This window comes from Coenobita brevimanus, chromosome 99 (genome assembly GCF_032717465.1).
Source record: "Coenobita brevimanus isolate Jiangsu-jjx chromosome 99, ASM3271746v2, whole genome shotgun sequence".
Lineage (NCBI taxonomy): Eukaryota > Metazoa > Arthropoda > Malacostraca > Decapoda > Coenobitidae > Coenobita > Coenobita brevimanus.
The window spans coordinates 15,339,835-15,365,333 of record NC_137052.1 but is presented as its reverse complement, the minus strand read 5'-3'; the positions used below and the strand labels follow the sequence as shown (position 1 = coordinate 15,365,333).

At 42.3% G+C, this 25,499-nt stretch overlaps 1 protein-coding gene across 1 annotated transcript in view; it reads right to left on the bottom strand.

Moving 5' to 3' along the window:
- Nucleotides 1-25,499, bottom strand: part of Mocs1 (Molybdenum cofactor synthesis 1) — a 266,841-nt gene that overhangs the window by 160,006 nt on the left and 81,336 nt on the right. The window contains exon 7 of the mRNA XM_080283926.1: nt 16,134-16,239. Coding sequence (XP_080140052.1) covers nt 16,134-16,239 — 106 coding nt within the window. The remainder of the gene's footprint in view (nt 1-16,133; nt 16,240-25,499) is intronic.

The following is a 25,499-nucleotide window of genomic DNA, read 5'->3' as shown; positions in this document are numbered from 1 at the left end:
GCTAAGGGACTGAGTGACTCTGCAATAGCCAGTGAACTATTGAAAGCTTCGATGGATTATGGGAGTGACGTCGGTGTTTGGTCAAGCCTGGCAGAGTCTGACACGCAATCGAGTGCTGAGTCTGTGCCAGAAGTGACTGTTTCAGTGCCAGAAGTGAGTGTTTAAGTGCCAAGCACCTCAACAGGCAAGGCTCCTGTGAAAAGGGGCTTGGAATATGGGAAGGGGGCAAAGAGGAAAAGGAGTGGTGACCCAAGCTCACTGCCACTGTCCCCTTACACCACGTCACGCCACCGCCAGCCCGCCACGCACTCCCAGCCCCATTCTCTCGTCCTCCTCTTCTGCTGCCCTGTCTCCTGAGTCTTCAGAGTCGCCTTCACCACCTCGAAAGGGAAGTAGACGTTCTACTTTACGTAGTAGAGGTTTTTGTAGGCCCAGTGTTCGTGTTGGTAGAGCTAGAACTTTGTCCCCTAGTGTAAGGCTAGCTCGTAAGGAAACTCGCACTAGGCAACTCGCCAGTCACGCCACCGCGAGTGACCTTGAACCCTCAGATAATCTCCCCACCACCACCACCACTACACCAACACGACCTAGGACACCCTCTGCCTCATGCACTGTCTCACCGCCTGCCGCACCCACTCCCACACGACCTGCCTCACCCCCTGCCGCCCCCAGCACCTCCCAGCCTAGGCAGGGCACTCTTGATGCCTTCCTGTGGTCAGAGGGCTCAGATTTTGTGCCGGAGGATCTGCCCTTTGATGACAGTGGGTGTGGAATTCAGGCTGACTTCCCTGTCGACGAGGATGGTGAATGCTTGGACTGCCTGTTGGCCTTCCTTGACAACGAGGTAATGGAGCAGATTTGTACCGAGACAAACAGGTACGAGGGGCAATCTGCTGCAGTTCGCAAAGGAGAAGGTGAGGCGGCAACGCCATCCACGTCGCGGATGGCAGCATGGGTGCCTCTAACGATCAGGGAACTTTTTGTATTTATTGGGTTGATGTTATTGATGCCCACAATTGGAAACATAAGCTGGAGGAATACTGGAGTTCAGACGATCTTTGCCCAACACCAATTTTCAATAAATACATGAGCCGCGATGGTTTTAGGCAGCTCATGACTTACCTTCACTTCGCGAACAATGATGAGCCTTCCCGAACTGACCCATTATGGAAAGTGAGGGGAATCCTGAACTTGATCAAGGATAAGTTTACGAGGTTCCTGCGCCCTTTCAAGAAAGTGGTGATTGACGAGTCCTTGGTTTTGTTCAGGGGCCGTCTTCGGTTTGTGCAGTATATTCCAAGCAAACGGCACCGCTTTGGAATCAAGTTTTTCATGCTGTGCGACTGCAAGACGGGGTTCATCTTAGACTTCGTGATTTACACCGCCAGCAATGTCGATTTGGACAAGACTGACCCCCTTGGATTCTCTGGTTCTGTGGTGAAAGTGCTTTTGGAAAAGTACTTTGGCGAGAATCATGTTCTGTAAACGGACAATTACTATACAGCACCTAAACAAGCCAAGTACCTTTCTGAACACGGCGTCGGATCCTGTGGCACTGTCAGGAGCAATAGGGCACACTACCCTGCCTTCCCTGAGGCTGAAAAGTCAAAGCGGGGAGACGTGCACCTGAAGAAATCTGACAAGATGCTTGCGATCAGGTGGCATGATAAGAGAGTCGTGAATGTGCTCACCACAGTACACAAGGGGGAAATGCTGGCCACAGGGAAGGTCGACAGAAGGACTGGCGAGCCTGTGATGAAGCCTGATGCTGTCATTGACTACAACGTCAATATGCGGCTGGTGGACAAGTCTGACATGATGATCGGAGAGATAGACTGCCTGAGGAAGAATCGTCATTGGTACAGGAAGGTGTTCTTGCACTTAATTGATATGTGCATGCTGAACGCCTTCATCCTGTATAAAATCAAGAACAGGAAGTCAGCAAACTACTCTCTCCGAAGATTTTCTAAGACTTGTGTCTACCAGCTGCTTCAGCGTTATGGCCAGGTACTTGCAACAGGTCCCAAACGCCACCCTCAGACACCTCCAGACCGCCTACAGTGTCAGGCCTACCTTCAGCGACACTGCCTGGAGCCACTGCCTGCCACTGCCAAGAGGGGAAAAGCACTGAGGAGGTGTCATGTGTGCAGCCACACTACCAGGCAGGACAGAACCTTTAGGCACACCTCCTTGCAGTGCAAAGAGTGCAAAATTCCCCTCTGTGCTTACCCGTGTTTCTTTGACTACCACAGCCTGACTAGATTTTGAAAATAAGGGTAAGATTCTTGGAAATAATACTGAGAGTGACAGTGATACTAGTGTTTAGTTTTCTTTTACGTACTGACAGTGACAGCCTGATGAGTGTAAATTAGTGTATGTACTTGTAAAAGCACTGACAGTGACAGTGTTTTTTGGTGTAAATAATTGTACATAGTAATAATATAAGTATTGCGAGTGACAGTCACTCCAGTGTAAGAAGTTGAAAGCATATGTTCCTATTCTATGTTCTGACAGTGACAGTTTGTTGTGTAGAAAATATTATTTTTATAACAATGGACAGTGACACTGATGAATAAGGCAAAAAACGGACAGCTACAGTGAAAGTGAGCGATAGAAATGAAGTGCGAGTGGCCGACTGGAGCGAGAATAAAGTGCCTGCCGTAAGGCTGAATAAACTCGCGCCGCGGTGGTCTTCCTCAGTCCTGATCCACAATACTGGCAGTGACAGCGATTTTTATGGCCGTAATAGTGACAAGCGAACGTTTGCGAAGTACTATGATGGAAAATAATGTAGTATAGGTGTTTTTAGCCGTGAAAAGGCAAATGTGACAATAGTGACGGGAAGATCGCCGCCGCGCTGCACGTCGGCCGTGCGCTCCGTTCATTTTAGCCTTATTTTCAGTGCTTATTGTACAAATACAGATTCCAAACAACCTGTACGTTGTTGTATAAAGTGTACTGTGACAGATTGAGGCTGTGGTAGAAAGAAAACCGGGTTTCTGGAGGTGTGAAAGTGAAAACTTTGTTACCCAACTTTGCAAGTCTTCACAAGTCCTTTGGTAGTCCACGAAGGCTCAACATGTGTCTCAGGAGAAAGCTGAATGTAAGTACTATATGCCATAAAAATTTTAATGCTCTAGGGTTAATCTCTGATTTTTGGGAAATATTTTCCCACAGGTACTCAGACCCCGCTACAACCCCGCCACAGCGGGGGGATCGGCCGTACACAGCCGCGTTTTAGGGGTTAAAGTGTTCTCTCCATCTGCTCACTTTTTCTCCCTTCTCTACTAGTAATCTACAATTTTTATCTTTCACTCCCCTGCTACCTCACTTCCACCCTGTCTTACTCTCTTCACCTCTTTCCAGAACATTTTCTTACAGTCCCTCCACTTTACACTCATATTCCTTCCAAATTCCTCATCCACTCTCTTCTTACTCTCTCTTACTAATCTTTTCACCTCTTTCTTTCTTTCTACATATAACTCTCTCTTCCGCCTCTCAACTTCTTCTACGCCCCTATTTCTCATCCATTCATTGGAAGACGTATGTAGGATATTCACGGAAGAGATAGGCGCAGCGTGTGAGGCGGTTTGTGGAGTGAGGAGGAGATGCAGGGGTGTGCAAAGGAAAGCATGGTGGAATGATGAGGTGAAACGAGTTGTGGAACAAATGAAGAAGGCATATAGTGAATGGCTAGTGAGAAGAGGTAGGGGAGAAGATGAGAAAGAGAAGAGAGAGGTATATGTGAGCAAGAGAAGGGAGGTGAAGAGACTGGTGAAGGAGAGTACGAAAAAAGTGGATGAAGAGTTTGGGAGGAATCTGAGTGTGAAGTGGAGGGAGAGTAAGAAATTGTGTTGGAAGGAGGTAAAGAAAGTAGGGCAGTGTGAAATGGGTAATAGTAGTGGAGTGAAAGATGGGAATAATAGATTGCTGGTGGAGAAGACTGAGAAATTGAGGAGATGGAAGGAGCACTTTGAAGTTTTGTTGAATGTAGAGAGTGAGAGCAGTGCGAGTATAAGTGATTGAGGAATGGCTGGGAGAAGAACAGATGAGAGGAGGGAGGAAGAGATCAGTAGGGTGGAAGTAGTGGAAGCAATGAAGAATATCAAGATGGGAAAGGCCCCAGGAATTGATGGAGTGTGTGGTGAAATGCTGAGGTATGGGGGTAAGATTATAGTGGAGTGGATATGGAAGTCATGTAGATTAGCTCAGGAAGAGGGAAGGGTTCCGGAGGAATGGAAATCAAGTATAATTATTCTTTTATACAAAGGAAAAGGGGAGAGAGAAGTATTTGGTAACCATAGGGGTATTTACCTTCTTAGTGTGACTGGAGCAGTTAGTTATAATTTATAAGAGTCATGTGCGCTCTCAGCTTGAATATTGCTCACCCTTGTGGAATGGTTGTGGAGAGGTTGCATTAAGACAACTAGACAAAATTCAGAATAAAGCTGTTAGAATCATTAACAACCCTGCCATTACATATAAACTACCTCCCCTGCAAGTAAGAAGGAATGTTGCCTCCCTTGCATTATTTTACAGATATTTTTTTGGCAAATGCTCAGACGAAGTTGCGTACATGCTGCCACCTCTCCATGCCTTCCCTCGTGCTACACGGGCATCTGGCAGCGCTCATGACTGGAATGTCACTCAACCATATTGCAGAACTTCTGCCTATCAGAATTCTTTCATTCCCCGAACTGCATCTCTCTGAAACTCGCTTCCCCAGAGTTGTTTTCCTCCAAATTTCAACCTACAACTGTTCAAGTCTAACTGTTACAGATATTTTATGAACAGAGGACACCAGTAATCTGGTGTATGGATTATTTTTTTTCTCCATTTGTTTTTCCTTCCTCCGTTCTTTTTAAAAAAAAAAAAAAAAAAAAAAAAAAAAAAGGTAGAATACTCATTGATAGGGTTAGGCACATAACAGAGGAGCTAGTTGGAGAAGAACAAGGGGGATTTAGGAAGGGAAAAGGGTGTGTAGATCAGATATTTGTTTTAAGATGTTTAGTGGAGAAGTATCTAGAGAAGGGAAAGAAAGTGTATGCTGCCTTCATGGACTTGGAGAAAGCTTATGACAGAATAGATAGACAAGGTACTGTATGTGGAAGGTATTGAGAATATATAGAGTGGAGAGGAAATTGTTGAGTGTTGTGAAGAGTAAGTACGAAGGAGCTAGGGCTACAATGAGAGTGGATGGCGAGCTGAGAGAGTTCTTTGATCTCAATGTGGGACTGAAACAGGGTTGTGTAATGTCTACATGGCTGTTTAACTTATACATGGATGGGGTTGTATTGGAGGTGCAAGGTACAGCAGTGGATGTGGGGGTGGCTCTAATGAATGAGGGTGAGATTTGGAAGATTCCGGTGTTGTTGTTTGCTGATGATGTAGTATTGTTGAGTGAAGATGAATGGGAGTTGCAAGGTTTTGTGAATGAATTTGGGACAGTGTGTAGGAACAGCAATCTGAAAGTTAATGTAAACAAGAATAAAGTTATGGTGTTTGAAAGGAATGAAGTCACAGAATGAACAGTGAGGTTGGATGGTGAGGATATGGAGAATGTGAGTGCATTCAAGTACTTGGGTAGTGTGATGAGTAAGGATGGAACTTTGGGGGATGAAGCGCTTGAAAGGGTACAGCAGAGAAGGAAGGTTGTTGGTTCACTGAAAGCAGTAATGAGGAATAGGGAGGCAAGTATGGAAGTTAAGAAGTCACTCCATGATAGTACTGTGATCCCTACCCTGATGTATGGAAGCGAGGCATGGACCTTGCAAGAGGGGAACAAGTCAAGAGTGAGAGCAGTCGAAATGAGTTCTTGAAAGAAACATGTGGAGTGACATGGAGGGACAGGTTGACGAAGGAAGAAGTGAAAGAATGTGGGGTGGATGTGGATGTGGTTGAGAAGATTAGGAGAAATACACTGAGGTGGTTTGGACATATGGAGAGAATGGAGAATGAAAGACTGACTAAGAGGGTGTATGTATGTGAGGTGGAGGGAGGGAGAGGGAGGCGAGGACCGAGGATGAGGTGGAGGGATGGAGTTGAGAGGTATATGAGGGAGAGGGGAATGAGTTGGGGGGAGGGTAGTCAAATGGTGGGTGACAGAGCGACTTGGAGGCGTTTTGTCTGCGGCCACCCTTTGCGGGATTAGGGCGTCGGGCTACAGATAGATAGAGAAATCTCTCCGTCTCTCTCTCTATATATACACACAAACACACACACACACATATATATATATATATATATATATATATATATCTATATATATATACAGTAGACCCTAGTTATCCCCGGGGGCTAAGTTCCAGCGACCTCCGCATGAGGCAAATTCTGCGGATACTCAGGTCATCACAAAATGGCATATTATTTCCACATAAGCTAAGCACATCCCTGAAAAATTAAAAACACACTATGAAATATTACAAATACTGTACATATTAATACTCAACGAAAGACTGTGTGTTCTCTTCATAACCTTCATTCATTGATGACGATTGCTGTATGATGATGATGACTGCTGTATAGATGACGATGATTGCTGTATGATGATGAGGATGGTTGTAGTGCAGTTCCTACAGTGCTAATGTGGTGAGGCAAGGAGATGCGTGGCGCCACTGTAGGTAAGCTGTGAGTCTACTCTGACCCTTCTGACAGGACGCCAGATAACACCTTAAGCTCTCTCTTTGGCTCAGAAAGATTGCTTTTATCCTTTTCTTGTTTCTTGGGAGCCATTTTTCACTTACATAATGAAAGTACAGTAGAGTTGTAAACATGAGAAAGGTGACGACTACGTAAGTAACGAACTGATTAGTGTTTACAATAAGATTGGTGGAGTGGCGGGAATGCCCGTGGGTGTGGGTATGCTAACTGTTGATACAAAAGAAGTGCAAGTTGTGTGCAAATTTCAAGTTAAGTTACAGTGTATAGTACAGTATTAAAATAAGTTTGATCCGCGGAAACTTAAATCCGCGGATGCAAATTCCATGGATAAGCAGGGTCTACTGTATGTATGTATGTATGCATGTATGTATGTATGTATGTGTGTGAATATATATATATATATATATATATATATATATATATATATATATATATATATGTGACTATATATATATATATATATATATATATATATATATATATATATATATAATATAGATAGATAGATAGATAGATAGATAGATAGATATATATTCGTTTCGTTTTTAAAGGCTCCAACATGCTTGCATGTGTCGGCCTTGGTCACCTAATGGCGACTCTCCACGCTGCACGATCCATTGCAGCCTCCCTGTTCAGTCCCTTAACCCTAAGGTCACACTTAATGACCTCGTCCCATGTCTTTCTCGGTCTACCCCTCATAACCCCACCCCCAATATTAACACTTCTCACCTTCCTCACCCAATTATCATCCCCCATCCTCTCCACATGTCCAAACCACCTCAATCTACCTCTCCTCATCACAACACCAATACACTCCAGTCCCATCCTACCTCTCAACTCTTCCATTGTAAACCCAGCCCCTCCAGGTCTTGGACGCAGGGATGCACTGCACATCCACCTAATCATTGTCATTTCTGTACGTCTTAGCCGGCGAATATCTTCCCCCCTCACTGCCATACAGCATTACACTCTAACACATGATGCATACAAAGACCCCTTAGCACGTAGGGAGAGCCATCTCAATGTCAGGGGAGGCAAGAGCTCCCTGAACTTCTTCCAACCACTTCTCACCCTAGCCACAGAGCTAGCTCCAGCCCCACCTCCAGCACACAACATGTCTCCCAAATAACAAAACTCTTCCACACACTCAAGAGATTCACCTGCAAGTTCAATCCTTTCACGTCTGACAATCTCATGTACAGTATATAATACAATTTATTTTTTCACTCTCATCTTAAATGTCAGGACCAACTGCCTAGCCCCGGGCTTCTACGCTCCTCATGGGGTAACGTAGGATTGGATGATGGATGGGTGGATGGATATATATAAATATAAATATATATATATATATATATATATATATATATAGATAGATAGATAGATAGATATAGATAGATAGATAGATAGAAAGATAGATATACATATATATATATATATATATATATATATATATATATATACAGTAACCTCTCAAATAACGCGAGGGTTAGGTTCCTGGAGAGGTCGCGTTAGTTAAAAACGCGTTATTTAAACATAATTTTCCCATAAGAATCAATGGTAATATTGGGGGTTACGTTCCTGGACTCTGGGAAAGTCTACCAATTTGAGAGGTTATGCTACTCTAAACTTAAAAGCAACAATATTAATTTAAAAGAAAATCCATGTAAAAAACAAAAAACAGTATATTTGGGGAGATATAAAAAACATTTGGGCCGTAGTTGGGCCAAAGCTTTGTTTACTTCTTCCCAAAAACAGTTTTCGTTTTTTACGGGGATTTTCTTTCAATTCTGCTTCATTCATGGCAATGTGAAAGTTCCTCAACATTATTAATGCATTAGTAGGTCATAAAAACACTACAGTAAAAGCAACATTTTCATTACAGTAAGTAGGTCACAAACAATAACGACACACCGCCTCACTTCATCTATGCATCACTCGTCGTCTGCTGCTGTCCCTCTCCACCCTGCTCCCCCACCTCCCTCCGCTTCCCACCCTAAATTTGTTTTCCCTCTTCGCTCTGCTGTCCTTCCTTTTCCTCTTCCTCTGACTCCCGTGCTACTGGTGATGAAGATAACTCCCTTAAGTTTTCTGTCTTCTTCATAAAGAACTGCTCTATCTTGGTCTGAGTGGTTTTCTTCTTTCTGTTCCGCAGCATCAAGTTGTAACAATTTAGATCTGCCATCACTTTCCTGGTCAAATTTTGTCCGAAAATGAGACAAATTGCTCAGAAAGGGGCCAAACTTCTTTCTCGAATATTATAGTTCGAATAAAATAAGTTTAAGCACCAGGCAAATAAAAAATTGTATTTATGCATAAACTGCCACACACGGTCTATCAGCTCGAGACTGCCCAAGGCGCGCGCGGCTAATCTGAAACCAACACGTATGTGTTAAGTCGTGTTAAATCGAGAAACCCTTGTTAATTAAACATATCTCCTTAAATATTTGCTCGTGTTAAAACGAAAACGCATTTTTAAAAATCACGTTACTTGAGAGGTTACTGTATATATATATATATATATATATATATATATATATATATCCCATCATCATCATCATCATCATCATCAGCCATTATAAGTCCACTGCTGAACAAAGGCCTCCCCCAACCTTCTCCACGAATTCCTTGGCTGAGCCAATCTTTGCCACGTTTTCCCCGCAAATTTCTCTATCTCATCTCTCCACCTCCTGTCTGGCTTTTTTCTGCTACGCTTACAATCTCTTGGTGTCCATTCAGTCAACCTCTTGCTCCATTGATTATTCCTTGTTCTTGCTACATGGCCTGCCCACCTCCATTTCTGTCCTTTTATAACTTCTATAATATCTTTGACTTTAGTCTGCTCTCTTATCCAAGTTGATCTTTTCCTGTCTCTTAATGATATTCCCAACACTGACCTTTCCATTGCTCTCTGAGAACGAATTAATTTATTTTCCATCGATTTTGTCAGTTTCCAAGTCTCACAACCATACGTCACAGCTGGAATTATACATTCGTTATATACTTTTCGTTTCATACAAACTGGCAAGCTACTTTTCATAATGTCTCTATTTTTACCGAAAGCTTTCCATCCAATTGTAATGCGTCTTTTTATTTTGCTATCATTATCTTTCGTTAATTTTAGTATTTGTCCCAGGTAATTGTACTCCTCAACTTCTTCAAGAATTTCTCCTCTTATTCTTATGACGCTCTTTGGTGTTTGAGGATTAAACATTTCTTTAGTTTTACTCCGGTTCATCTTTAGCCCTACTTTGAGACTTTCTCTGTTCAGGTCATTTAACATTTCTTGCAGTGTCTCTGCTTTTTCTGAGATTAGAACAATGTCATCTGCAAATCTTAAATGGTTTAGCTTTTCTCCATCTATGTTTACTCCTTTGTTTTCCCAGTCTTGCTTTCTGAAAATACTTTCTAGGCATGCTGTAAATAACTTTGGTGAAATTGTATCTCCCTGACGCACGCCCTTCTCAATCTTAATTTTCTCTGAGTCCTTATGTAATTTAACTGTAGCAGTTCCCTCTTTATATATGTTTTCAAGCAGTTTTACAATGTTCTCATTCACTCCTTGTTCTCGCAATGAATTTATAATTGCTATCTGCTCCACTGAGTCGAAAGCCTTTTCGTAATCAACAAAACCTAAGCACAGTGGTTTATTATATTCTGTAGTTTTCTCAATTAGCTGATTCATTGTGTGCAGATGATCAGTGGTCGAATACCCGCATCGGAATCCTGCCTGTTCATGAGGTTGGTTTTCCTCCAAATTTGTAGCTATTCTGTTTGTAAGGACTTTAGTGAAAAGTTTGTAAATGACTGATAGCAAGCTAATGGGTCGATAGTTACTAAGGTCTTTTGAGTCGCCTTTTTTATAAAGTACAGTAGAATAACAATTGCATTACACCATGTTTTGGGAATTTTCTTCTGTTTTATACACTGGGTAAATAAGTGAGCATGCCTATTTTGTACTTCTGCTCCTGCATCCAACAGTAAATCTGCAACTATTCCATCTTCTCCCGGAGCCTTCCCTCTTTTCATATTTTTAAGAGAAATATTTACTTCGTCTGGTGTTATCTCAAGTATTTCACTTGTGTCAACAGAAAAGTTAGCTATTGGTACTACTGTCTTTGATGCATACTTTTCTTTGTAAAATTCTTCAACTCGCTTCAGCATCATATCTCTGCATTTAATGGCTTCACTGTTTTTGTCTTTTAGTGATGTAATTTGTTGCTTTCCAAGTGCCATTTTATTTCGGACCTGTTTCAGACTTTTTCCTTTTTTGATGGTTTCTTTGATTTGATCCATGTTTCTCTTTCTTTTTTCTTCTCTTTGTCTTTTGTTGATAAGCTTATTTAATTACGCTTGTTCTATTTCATCTTTGTTTTTACTTTCATTACCTTTCTTTTTTTCATAAGCTCTGAATACTTCCCGGCTTTGGTTGTATTAGGTTTTCCTACTGCCTCCGCTGATTATTTTAGGACTTTTGTTAGTCTGTCATTCAACTCATCAATGTCACATTCAGCATAACTGAGAGCCTGATATCTGTTCCTTATTTCCAACTGAAAAGCTGCTTTGTTTTCGCTGACTTTTATTGAGCATATATTTTTGTCTTTAATCATCTTCTTTCTTTCACTTTTGAATCTTGCTGTGCAGCCCACCATTCTATGGTCACTTCCAATATTTACTTGTTGATAACTGTGACGTTTGTGATTGTGTTATTCTTAATTGCTATAATGAAGTCAATTTCATTCTTTGTTTCTCCATTTGGGCTTCTCCAGGTTCACTTTCTCCCTGTTCTTTTGTGAAAGAATGTGTTCATTATTCTCATGTTAAACATTTCTGCAAAGTTTAGCAACATTTCTCCTCTTTCGTTCCCCTCTCCCACTCCAAATTTTCCCATACATGCTTCTCCATTTTTTGATTTTCCAACTTTTGCATTGAAGTCTCCCGTGAGTATAGTATAGGTGGTCTTTTCTTCTTCCATAATCTGGGAGATGTCATCATAGAATGTTTCAATTTCTTCATCTGAGCTCTGAGAAGTTGGTGAATATACTTGTATCACTTTCAGGGTATATTTTTTGCACAGTCTAATTACAACCACTGCTGCTCTGTATGGGGGGAGGCGGTGGCTCAAGCGGTAGAGATGTGGCCTGCAGTCCTACCGGACACAGGTTCAAATCCCCACTGGGGCAGGGAACAATTTCAGGATCTGAATTTCATGAAATCAGACTTTACTGATCTACCAGAAGACCCGCTGATACCCCCGCTAATACCAATACACCAGTCCTTTATGAGACAGCCCTAGCATATATTCAATATGGACGGTGAGTGTTAGCGCTGAAGTGGTGACATGTAGAGGTGTATGGCATGTAGGAGGACTACTGGGCCTTGAGAGCAGGCTATGAAGCCTATGCCCAGAGTCAGACGCATAAAAAAATCTATCTATCTATCTATATACATACATACACACACACACACACACACACACACACACATATTGGTGTTTGCTCCACAGGCTGGCCTCGATGATGTAAAGATAGATTCTGGGATGACTTAATATGTGTGGTAAATGGTATGGGGGAATGGGATTATAGTTTTGGGATAGGACTTAAATGGTCATGTAGGTGAAGCAACTCAAGGATATGAAAGGGTACATGGGAGATGTGCATATGGTACGACGAATGTGGAAGGGGACAGGGTACTCGAGTTCAGGATGGCAATGAACATACTGTGTGCAACACACATTTTAAGAAAAGAGAGAGAGTAGGTTGATTACATACAAATTTGGGGGAAATAGTATCCAGATTGACTATTTCCTGATCAGGTGGGCTGACAGGAGGTTGGTGAGAGATGTTTAAGTTATAGGGGGCAAAGAGTGTGTGCAGCAACACAAATTACTGATATGTGACATGATACTTAAGGAGCTGCTGGCAAAGAAGAGGACCTATGCAGCAAGGAGGAAAATATGAAAGTTGAAAAACCAGGCAGTAAGGGATGCTTTCTATAGCAAGAGAGTGGTGGCTGAACAGGGAGCTGTTGACAGAAGTGTTAATAACAGTACAGAACTCTCAAGAACACTCTCCTGAGTGCTTCTTTTTCATTGTGAACATGGACAGCTTCTAACAATCTGCTTAACAGAGTATGTTCCTTTTAATTTAATTCTGAATCAAATTAAACTCCCAAGTTTCAAACAGTAATTTCCAATTTAAGTAAACTTGCAAGTTTCAGACAGTAATTTTCAATTAAAACCTAAGCTTGAAACAGTAATTACCTACTACATCCATCCATCATCCAATCCTACATCGCACCATGAGGAGCGTAGGAGCCCGGGGCTAGGCGGTTGGTCCCGACAATTAAGATGAGAGTGACCAGCCTCACTCATCCCTGAGTGGCATTACTTGAGCAATCAACCCCAACCACCCCTTGGATATAAACCTTCACCAGCTCAATCCGATTGGAGCACAATAATTACCCACTAAACTAATTATCTATCTATCTATTGCCAGACGCCTCAATCCCGTTTGGGCTGGCCACAAACAAATAGCCTCCAGGTCACCCTGTCCCCCGCCATTTCACTGCCCTGCTCCTAACTCGCACCCCCCTCTCTCATATACCTCTCCACCCCATCCCTCCATCTCATCCTCGGCTTCCCCCTCCCTCTTCCCCCCCTCCACCTCATTCACATACAATCTCTTCGTCAGTCTTTCACCCTCCATCCTCTCCACATGGCCAAACCACATTAGTGTGTTCCTCATAACACTTCTTATCACATCCACATCACAACGTTCCTTTATATCCTCATTTGTCAGCCTGTCTCTCCATGTGACTCCATAGGCTTCTCTTAAATAATTCACTTCCACTGCTCTCACTCTTGACTTGTGTCCTTCAAATAACGTACAAGCTTCACTTCCATACGTTAGAGTTGGTATCACAATACTGTAATGTAGTAACTTTTTCACTTCCATGATCACTTCCCTGTTTCTTATCACTGTTTTCAAGGAACCAGCAACCTCTCTTCCCTGCTGTACCCTTTCAAGCACTTCACCCTCCAAACCTCCATCCTTACTCATCACACTACCCAAGTACTTAAACGTACTCACATTTTCCAATTCCTCACCATCCAACCTCGCTGCACATTCACTGACTTCATCTCTCTCAAAGGCCATCACTTTACTCTTTCCTATATTCACCTTTAGATTCCATTTCTTACAAACACTCCCAAACTCATCCACCAAGCCTTGCAGCTCCCCTTCGTCTTCACTGAACAACACAGTATCATCTGCAAACAACAGTACAGGGAGTTTCCAAATACTACCCTCTCTTACCAGGGCCACTCCAACATCCACTACCCTACCTTGTACCTCTTTTATTACTCCATCCATGAACAGATTGAACAACCATGGAGACATGACACATTCCTGTTTCAACCCCAACCTTCAAACAGAATAATTCACTCAGTTCACCATCCACACGCACTGCAGCCTTAGCACCATCATACATACTCTTCACAGCATTCAACAACTTCCCATCTACTCCATATATTCTTAATACTTTCCACAATCCTTGTCTATCCACCTTGTCATATGCTTTCTCCAAATCCATGAAAGCCGCATACTTCTTTAGCTTCTCTAGAAACTTTTCCACTAAAGATCTAAGAATGAATATCTGATCTACACAACCTCTTCCCTTCCTAAAGCCTCCCTGCTCTTCTCCAACTAATTCCTCTGTTCTTTCTCTAACTCTGTCAATAAGTATCCTACCATACACTTTTCCTATTATACTAAGAAGACAAATACCCCTATGATTACCACACACTTCTTTTTCCCTTTTTCCTTTGTACAAGGGAATAATTATACCTGACTTCCAATCCTCCGGGACTCTACCTTCCTCCCAGGCCAATCTGCACATCTTCCACATCCATTCTACTACTATCTCTCGCCCATGCTTCAGCATTTCATCACACACTCCATCAATTCATGGGGCTTTCCCCAATTTAACTTTCCTCAATGCTTCCACAACTTCTATCCTACTGATTTCTTCCTGTCTTCTCACCTCCCTCCTTCCAGCCATTCCCCAGCCACTTATACTAGCATTACGTCCATCCTCTATGTTCAACAATTCCTTAAAGTGTTCTCTCCATCTGCTCACTTTTTCTCCCTTCTCCACTAGTAATTTACCATTTTTATCTTTACTCCCCTGCTAACCTCACTTCCACCCTGTCTTACACTCTTCAACTCTTTCCAGAACATTTTCTTACAGTCCCTCCACTTAACACTCAAATTCCTTCCAAATTCCTCATCCACTCTCTTCTTACTCTCTCTGACTAATCTTTTCACCTCTCTCTTTCTTTCTACATATAACTCTCTCTTCCGCCTCTCAACTTCTTCCACGACCCTATTTCTCATCCATTCATTGTATGCTTTCTTCTTTTGTGCCACAGCCTGTCTCACCTCTTCATTCCACCACGCTGTTCCTTGCACCCCCCTCCGTCTTCTCTTCCTCCCACACACAACATCACATGCTGCACATATTTCTTCTGTAAACATCCTGCACACACCTTCTACGTCCCCCATCTGCTCCAATTCATATTTGCCCAATCGTTCCTCCACTTCTCTCTTATACTCTGCCTTTTTCTCATCCTCTTGTAACCTTTCCACTCTCCTTGCAAATACTCCTTGTTCCCATCCTTCCCTTCTATTTCTAAATCTTATTTGGATCTTGATTCTGGCCACCACCAAGTAGTGGTCAGAAAGTCCACTCCCCCAACCCCTATAAGCTCTTGCATCCATTACATATCTTCGCATCCTTTCATCCACACACACATAATCAATCATTGCCTTTCTTTCATTCAGTTCGCCACCCACCCTTCCCATCACTCGCCATGTATACCTGTGGATCATTTTATGCCTGAAGAGGGTATTGGCTATCACCAACCACCTCCCAGCACAAATGTCCACTAATGCACTGCCATTCTCATCTATCTCAGCAGGCACACCCCACTCACCAACCATTCCCTCCACCTTCACATTCCCTACTTGACCATTCATATCACCGATCAAAAACACTCTCTCATTCCTTCCAAACTTTTCCATGCACACTTCCACATTTGTCCAGAACTCTTCTCTCACTCTGCTTGCACGATCTTGCGTTGGCACATACACACACACACAATTGCCCACATTTGTATTCCAACTTTGAACCTTACCCACACAATCCTTGACTCAACTGATCCATACTCTCTTATGCTCTTCATCCATCTTTTACTCACAACTATACACACTCCTTCTTTTGCCCTCTCATTCTCACCTACTCCCGCACATATACCCCATCCATACTCCCATTCCCTCACACTCTCTCGTCTCCATTTTGTTTCAGGTATTCCACATACATCCACTTTCGCACCTTCAAGCACCTGGACAATCTCTCTCTCTTTCACCTCATCATTCGCACTAAACTACATATGAAAAACAAAAACAATACTGTACCTTGGATGTATCATTAGCCTTGTCAGGGATTTTTGTGATATCTGGATATTCTTGAGCAATGATATCCATCATTTCAGCATATTTAACCATCTTTTTGTCCACCCATCTGAAACACAGTAGCAATTAGCAACTAAGAAGAAGGATTTGAGAGTAATGGTGAGAAGCAAGTTATGTGGAAAGTCACATGCAGTGACCTTTCTGTATGCATGGGCTCCCTGAGCATGGACTCTCAGTGCATAGATGAAAAGAGTAGTACCAAGTATGTCATGGGCAAGGAAAAAAAAATCATACTGAATGCACACCATGCTGTCATACACTTTCCTGAATGCTGAAACTGTCCTTGTGGTTGTTTTTTTTTTTTCAATTTTTAATTCATTTAAACCTCATTCATGTCACTGTCTTGTCTGCTTTATCTCTATACAGTAGGCTATGCCCTTAAGAAGCATATATGTAGTCTAGTTAGAGTCCCTGAGGATCTTCCGCAGGCAAGTGGGGTCAGGCTGGAGGACTGATTAACATTAAACTTTTACATATATATATATGGATGGGGTGATGAGAGAAGTAAAAACATGAGTAATGGAGAGAGGGATGGTGTTGGTAATGATTGATGGTGGACAGAATATTTCAAATTTGTTGTATGCTGATGATGCAGCACTATTTGCAAATACCAGACAAGAACTTGGTAGACAGGCGCAGAGTTGTGCTGATGTTTGTGAGCGTTGTGTATTGATAGTAATATAGAAAAGAGTAAAGTGATGGGTACTGAGACAGAAGGTGACTCCCAGTGTGATGCTACAGTGAATGGAGAGAGACTAGAGCTGCTGAGAGAGTTCAAAGACCTGGGTACAGTGATGGAAAAACAGAGGAAAATGTGCAAAAGAAGGGGAAAGTAAAGTGACAAAAGGAAATAAAGTAGCTGGTGCTATGAAGGCATTAATAAGAAACAAAGGCTTGAGTGTTGCAGTTGCATGGGGCTTACATGAAGTAGTGTTAGTGCCACTAACATATGGAAGTGAGATTATGATGTGACATGAAAATAAAACATCAAAAGTGAGAGAAGTGGAGATGGAAATGCTGTGGAATGTATGTGGAGTATTGAGAGTGGATAGGCTACGAAATAATGTAATTCGTGAAAGATGTGGAGTGATGAAGTCTGTGAACACCAGAATTGAAGAGAGTGTACTGAGATGGTATGGTCATGTTGAGAGAATGGATAACAATAGAGTGATGAAAAATGTACATCTGGGTGAATATGAAGGAGGGAGGAGGCGAGGCAAGCCAAGGAGAAGGTGGAGTGATATGGTAGATGAGTGTGTCGAGAAGAGAGGTATGGAAGTCGGTGAGGCTAGGGGACTGACAAGAGATCGAGCTGGCTGGATGAATGTTGTGAGATGAAGTGCAAGATCAGGGATTTAGCATCCCTTTTTAACGTGACTGCATCTGGACTGACTCTATTGGATACGTTTATGTGAAGCTACAGAGTGTAGTGAACGCCTTTGGCGTATCAGAAAGAGCCAGGATTCCGGGGGCTTGAATGATGAATGAATGGAAGTGTGGCCCATTGGACTGGGCAAACTTGGGCTGTCTGGATGTTGCTACCCCTCACTCTGCCCTAGTGGAGGTATTACTGTACCTTTATCATCGATGATGATGATAAAGGTACAGTAATACCTCCACTATCCAATGTAATAGATCCAAAGGCATGTCTGGGAAGTGGGTTTGTCCGGATAGTGGGTCCCTGCCTCCTGGACTGGTACTTATGGACCCTAACCCAGCCTAACTTTGAAAGCCACCTAAATAACTCCCTACCGGACATGCATAGCACCTATTTAGGACCCTATTCACACCAATAATGGACATAAAGCACGAAATAAATGAAAAGGAACCAGAGAATGAGGAATTAAAAGTGAGTATGGAAAATATTTAGCAGTGTACAGGGTACTTACAGCACGTCTGTGGCCACCTCCTCTAAGGCTCTGGCAGTGGTGAAAATGCTCTTGAAACACGTACAATAATCCAGTGTTGTGTTACACTTAATTCTTTGCACTGTGAGTTATAATTGTTTAACACAGCACATTCTGTTCTTAGCTGCGCCATGCCAGTTTCAACCGCCACTTTGCATTCCACACTTAACTCCTTCGCGCACGATGACATAATGCGAGTCATAATCCTTGCAATCTGAAGAGTGACAGATGATGCAACTTCCCTATAAATGGTCATAGAAACTTTTCCTGTGGATGGATTTGTGTCAAATTTGGTTGAGTCAAAGCTGAGGGTAGCCAAGTTTAGGGGAAATATATGGCAACACCTGGGAGCTGATCAGAGAGGCAAGCAGCCTATATTTAGCTCAGTCTTGTTCCGACAGTTAGGCTCGAAGGGTGTGCGAGCGCGCGGCCAGCCATTTAAGCCCTTATTTCCTACCACTGCACTGTCCATACCTTACGTGTATTATAGCGATATTGTGTTATATATAGTGGAGTGTGCTTTTTTTTTTTTTTTTTTTTTTTTTTTTTAACAGAACAGAGGAAGGAAAAACAAATGGAGAAAAAAAAATAATCCATACACCATATTACTGGTGTCCTCTGTTCATAAAATATCTGTAAGAATTAGACTTGAACAGTTGTAGGTTGAAATTTGGAGGAAAACAACTCTGGGGAAGCGAGTTCCAGAGAGATGCAGTTCGGGGAATGAAAGAATTCTGATAGGCAGAAGTTCTGCAATGTGGTTGAGTGACATTCCAGTCATGAGCATTACCAGATGCCCGTGTAGCACGAGGGAAGGCATGGAGAGGTGGCACCATGGACGCAACTTCGTCTGAGCATTTGCCAAAAAAATATCTGTAAAATAATGCAAGGGAGGCAACATTCCTTCTTACTTGCAGGGGAGGTAGTTTATATGTAATGGCAGGGTTGTTAATGATTCTAACAGCTTTATTCTGAATTTTGTCTAGTTGTCTTAATGCAACCTCTCCACAACCATTCCACATGGGTGAGCAATATTCAAGCTGAGAGCGCACATGACTCTTATAAATTATAGCTAACTGCTCATCGGCGAAGAAGTTACGGACTCTGTACAATAATCCAAGTTTCTTTGAGGCGGTTTTAGCAAGTGATCTGACATGAGAGGTCCAGCTGAGGGCACTGTTAAGTGAGACACCAAGAATTTCAATACTTTTGGAGATGGGAATATTAGTAGCACTGAAGGTAATGTACGAATCTGGCAATATCTGTCTATTAGTAAACTGTATATATTTAGTTTTACTAGCATTAAAAGAGACAAGGTTGTTTTGTCCCCATTCACTGATTGTAGATAGATCTTGATTTATGGAGATGGCTGTATTGAGTTGAGAGGTAGAGATATTAGACTTTGTAAATGGATGTCTGAGTGTGAATGAACTATGTAGTGTTGAGTCATCTGCATATGAGTGAATGGGATTGTGAGTGACAGATAAGAGATCATTAATATGAACCAGAAATAGGGTTGGCGCCAGAACTGATCCCTGTGGCACGCCGGCGTTAATTGAGTGGAAATTCGAATATACATCATCTACTTTTACTCTTATTTTCCTGTCACTAAGATAAGAAGAAATCAAAGGAACAAAAGACGTTAGTCCATAGCAAGGGAGTTTGGACAACAGGGAACGGTGCCATACTCTGTCGAAAGCTTTAGAGATATCAAGAGCTACTGCATGAGTTTCTCCAAAAAGATCAATTGATTGATGGATGGTATGAGTTAAGAGATTATGTCAATGGTGGATCTTTCGTGGCGAAAACCGTATTGTCTATCATTAATTAAGTTGTTGGATTCAAGATGTTTAACAATATGCTTATTAATTAAAGTTTCAAATACCTTACCAAGAGAAGATGTGATAGCTATTGGTCTGTAATTGGAGGGGTCAGACGAACTTCCTTTCTTCGGAACTGGGTGGATATTGGCTTCTTTCCATGAATTTGGGAATAAAGAAGTACGTATGCATAGTCTGAATAATTTAGCTAGGACAGAGGCAAGTTCAGGGGAACACTTTTTCAAAACAATTGGCAGAATTCCATCTGGACCTGGAGCTTTGTTGGTAGGTAAATTGTCTAGGATGGATTTTACAAATCTTGTCTGTATTTTAAGTGGGGCAATTTCGGGAGAATCAAGTTCCAGTACTGAGACATTCTGGCTGGTATCATCTATGGTAGAGTTTCTTGCAAAGGTACTAGCAAAGATATCTGCTTTCCCACGTGGGTCATTTGTAATATTGCCGTCTGAAGATTTTAGTGGGGGAATGGAAGATGACTTGTTAAAGTTATTATTGAAAGAATTAAGAGTTGACCAGAATATTCTGTTGTCATTAGGGTTGTTAAGTAGTTTTGATGCTTGCTTTTGAAGAAAGTTTGATTTAGATAGATTTAATACAGCTTTTGCATGATTTCTAGCAATTTTAAATTGGGAGAGTGATTCAGGTGTTTTTGATTTTAAGTAAGAGTTATATGCTAATGACTTTTGGGCTGTTGCTCTGGCACAATTGCCATCAAACCATTTTGGAGAGTTTGATCTTTTAGTGAATTGTTGACTTGGTATGAATAAATCCATACCAGCTAGTATTAAGTCACAAATGTGGGACTGGGTAGAATTGGGATCACTAGAGAAGAAAGACTGCCATGGAACATCAGCAAGATAATTTCTAAATCCATCCCAGTCTGCCCTGTCAAAGTGCCATCGGGTCACCCTGACAGGTTCGGAATGGGGAGATGTAGGAGGGTTAACTAATGAGGCTTTGATGAGATTGTGGTCAGAGGATCCAAGTGGTGACAGTACCTCTATCCTGTATTGATCTGGATTATTTGTCAAGAATAAATCCAAGAGATGGGCATTATGGTCAGGATTATCAGGTATTCTGGTTGGTTGCTTTACCAACTGGGTGAGATTAAACGATTCCGCAAACAGCTCGCATTCTAGACCAGCGTCGTCAGTCCGGGCAGAATGCAATAACCATTCAACATTGTGTATGTTAAAATCACCCAAAATGGTAATTTCATTGCCAAGGGCAAGGTCAAGGTTACTCAACTGAGTGGATATGGAATCAAATACACTGGGTTCCGAAGAAGCATTGGGGGAACGATAAACTACACAGATATATTTGGTAATGTTTTGGCAATTTAATTTATATAATGAGTAATCAAAACTGGATGAAGTGAAGTTTAAAATAGTGTCAACTGCATATTGGGATTTGATATAACAACAGGTGCCGCCCTTGTTTCGAAAGTTTGTAAGGAGATGGTAACCTGGAAAACAAAATGGAGATATATCGGTAGAGGGTGAGATTTGTGGTTCTGTGAGGAAAAGGGCCAAAGGGGATATGGACTGAAGGAAAAAATGAACTGAGTTTAAATTTGTGGTAAGGCCGCGGATGTTGGTAAAGAATAAGGCCGCACCGTCACCTCTTTGCCGATGAGCATTCCCGGAAATAGCAACAGTCGCTGCTGGCACAGTCGCTTGATAGCGACCGGGAGGACCCTGTGCCTCCAGCCCTACCCTGCCGGTGGTGGCAATCCGAGATACCACCTCATTTGATTGTGAGATTGCAGCGGCCATTACTAAAGATGTGAATAGAAGGTGTGATATGTTATGCGCATGTAGTGTGGTGTAGACAGTTGAAGGTAGAGGTATCATGAGAGCATGCTGGCCTACTCTCTGTGTAAATGAATGCACTGAAAATGTTCAGAAAAGGGAGATGGTCAGGATCAAGTCCTGAGGGCTGGTGAAACGGGAGCTCCAGCTCTCCCTGTCACCAGCTTGCCATCAACCTCGGGAGTACTGCCCTGTTCGACTGGTGCTACAGTCTACTCCTCCTCCTTGTGAAGAAGGTGCATAAGTGTTTCCTATATACTTTCAGAGAAAGCCAGATTTGAAAATTCCTAACCAATTTTTACCGCTCCCCTCCTATTGTACACTAAACCTACAATGTCTCGCAAGGGCTTATCAGAGAAAGAGTACATGACAAATGACACTATTGCCATCACTCCTATGACAACTGACACCACTGCCATCACTCCTATGAAAACGACACCACTGCCATCACTCCTATGTCAATTGACACTACTACCATCACTCCTATGACAGCTGACATCAATGCCATCACTCCTATGACAAATGACATTATTGCCATCACTCCTACGACGACTGACACCACTGCCATCACTCCTATGACAACTGACACCATTACCATCATTCCTATGACAACTGACACCACTGCCATCACTCCTATGACAACTGACACCACTGCCATCATTCCTATGACAACTGACATCACTACCATCATTCCTATGACAAATGACACCACTGCCATCACTCGTATGACAACTGGCACCACCGCCATGACTCCTATGACAGCTGACACCACTGCCATCACTCCACACACACACACGAATAATAAAAAAACCACAGGTTTCGGTCAAAGAGTACAAGATATAGTGCAAACTGAGAGATTCCATATGGTTGCACAATGGCGGAGGGCAACGGAGTTTTGTTTACATATGGTGAAAAAGGAATTTGAGGGCTTCTCCATAGACGATGTGAGAAATGGAAGTACTATGTTGAACCAAACAAGAGTAGCTGGAGTAGAGAAAATAGCGGAGAGGAATGTCCAGGAATTATAAAAGGTATTGGCAGTAATTAGAGAGTTACAGGAATGAACCTAAGAGCAGGAGAGAGAGAGAGAGAGAGATCAAAGTTTTACGAAGTAAATTGGAAAAAGTTTGCACACGCAGTGTAGAGCAAGAAAGAGAAGTCACAGAATTGAAAGTGAGAAACGAATCTGCATCAAATGAAATAAAACAGCTCAAGAGGGAGAATAAGAGGTTGGAAGAAGAAAGGGACAGGATGAAAAGTAAACTAAATGAGTATGACTCTAAGTCAAGGTTGCAAGATGAGCACATTAAGGAAATCAAGGAACAACATAAGGGGTGGAAGAAAATTCAGGTTGAAAGAAACGTAAATTTGAAAGAGATTACTGAACAACAAAGGAAGGAAAAGGTGGAGAAGGAAGTGGTTACAGTACTGAGAAGTAGAGAAGCGTTAGTCAGGGATGTAGCAGATAAGAAGAAATGTGTAATAATTTCAGGAGTAAAAGAAAAACGTATGACAGTAAGATCAGAAGGAGAAAAAGACGAACTGAGTAAGGTTAAAGAAATAATATCAGTAGATATGAATGAGGGTGAGATTTGGAAGCTTCCGGTGTTGCTGTTTGCTGATGATACAGTATTGTTGAGTGAAGATGAATGGGAGTTGCAAGGTTTGGTGAATGAATTTGGGACAGTGTGTAGGAGGAGGAACCTGAAAGTTAATGTAAACAAAAGTAAAGTTATGGTGTTTGAGAGGAATGAAGTCACAGAGTGTGCAGTGAGGTTGGATGGTGAGGATATGGAGAATGTGAGTGCATTCAAGTACTTGGGTAGTGTGATGAGTAAGGATGGAACTTTGGGGGATGAAGTACGTGAAAGGGTACAGCAGGGAAGAAAGGTTGATGGTACACTGAAAGCAGTGATGAGAAATAGGGAGGTGAGTATGGAAGTTAAGAAGTCACTGCATGATGGTATTGTGATTCCTACCCTGACGTATGGAAGCGAGGCGTGGACATTGCAAGAGGGGAACAAGTCAAGAGTGAGAGCAGTGGAAATGAGTTACTTGAGAGGAGCATGTGGAGTGACGTGGAGGGACAGATTGACGAATGAAGAAGTGAAGGAACGTTGTGGGGTAGATGTGGATGTGGTTGAAAAGATTAGGAGAAATATACTGAGGTGGTTTGGACATGTGGAGAGAATGGAGAATGAAAGACTGACTAAGAGGGTGTATGTAGGTGAGGTGGAGGGAGGGAGAGGGAGGGGTAGACCGAGGATGAGGTGGAGGGATGGAGTTGAGAGGTATATGAGGGAGGGGGGGGGTGAGTTGGGGGGAGGGGAGTCAAATGGTGGGTGACAGAGTGACTTGGAGGCGTTTTGTCTGCGGCCACCCTTTGCGGGATTAGGGCGTCAGGCTATAGATAGATAGATAGATAGATAGATATGGATATTAAAGAAATAATATCAGTAGTTATGGAGCATGTGATGTGGTGTGTGGGAGGAAGAGAAGACAGAGGGGGATGCAAGGAACAGTATGGTGGAATGAAGAGGTGAGACAGGCTGTGGCACAAAAGAAGAAAGCATACAATGAATGGATGAGAAATAGGGGCTTGGAAGAAGTTGAGAGGTGGAAGAGAGAGTTATATGCAGAAAGAAAGAGAGAGGTGAAAAGATTAGTAAGAGAGAGTAAGAAGAGAGTGGATGAGGAATTTGGAAGGAATATGACTGTAAAGTGGAGGGACTGTAAGAAAATGTTCTGAAAAGAGGTGAAGAGAGTAAGACAGGGTGGAAGTGAGGTTAGCAGGGGAGTGAAAGATAAAAATGGTAGATTACAAGTGGAAAAGGGAGAAAAAGTGAGCAGATGGAGAGAACACTTTAAGGAATTGTTGAACAGAGAGGATGAAAGTAATGCGAGTATAAGTGGCTGGGGAATGGCTGGGAGAAGGAGGGAGGTGAGAAGACAGGAAGAAATCAGTAGGATAGAAGTTGTGGAAGCAATGAAGAAAGTTAAATTGGGGAAATCCCCAAGAATTGATGGAGTGTGTGGTGAAATGCTGAAGCATGGGCGAGAGATAGTAGTAGAATGGATGTGGAAGATGTGCAGATTGGCCTGGGGGGAAGGTAGAGTCCCGGAGGATTGGAAGTCAGGTATAATTATTCCCTAGTACAAAGGAAAAGGGGAAAAAGAAGTGTGTGGTAATCATAGGGGCATTTGTCTTCTTAGTATAACAGGAAAAGTGTATGGTGGGATACTTATTGACAGAGTTAGAGAAAGAACAGAGGAATTAATTGGAGAAGAACAGGGAGGCTTTAGGATGGGAAGAGGTTGTGTAGATCAGATATTCATTCTTAGATCTTTAGTGGAAAAGTTTCTAGAGAAGGGAAAGAATTTGTATGCAGCTTTCATGGATTTGGACAAAGCATATGAAAGGGTGGATAGACAAGGATTGTGGAAAGTATTAAGAATATATGGAGTAGATGGGAAGTTGTTGAAAGCCGTGAAGAGTATGTATGATGGTGCTAAGGCTGCAGTCCGTGTGGATGGTGAGCTAAGTGAATTTTTCTCTTTGAAAGTTGGGTTGAAACAGGGATGTGTCATGTCTCCATGGTTGTTCAATCTGTACATGGATGGAGTAATAAAAGAGGTACAAGGTAGGGTAGTGGATGTTGGAGTGGCCCTGGTTAGAGAGGATAGTGTTTGGAAACTCCCTGTACTGTTGTTTGCAGATGATAATGTGTTGTAGAGTGAAGACGAAGGGGA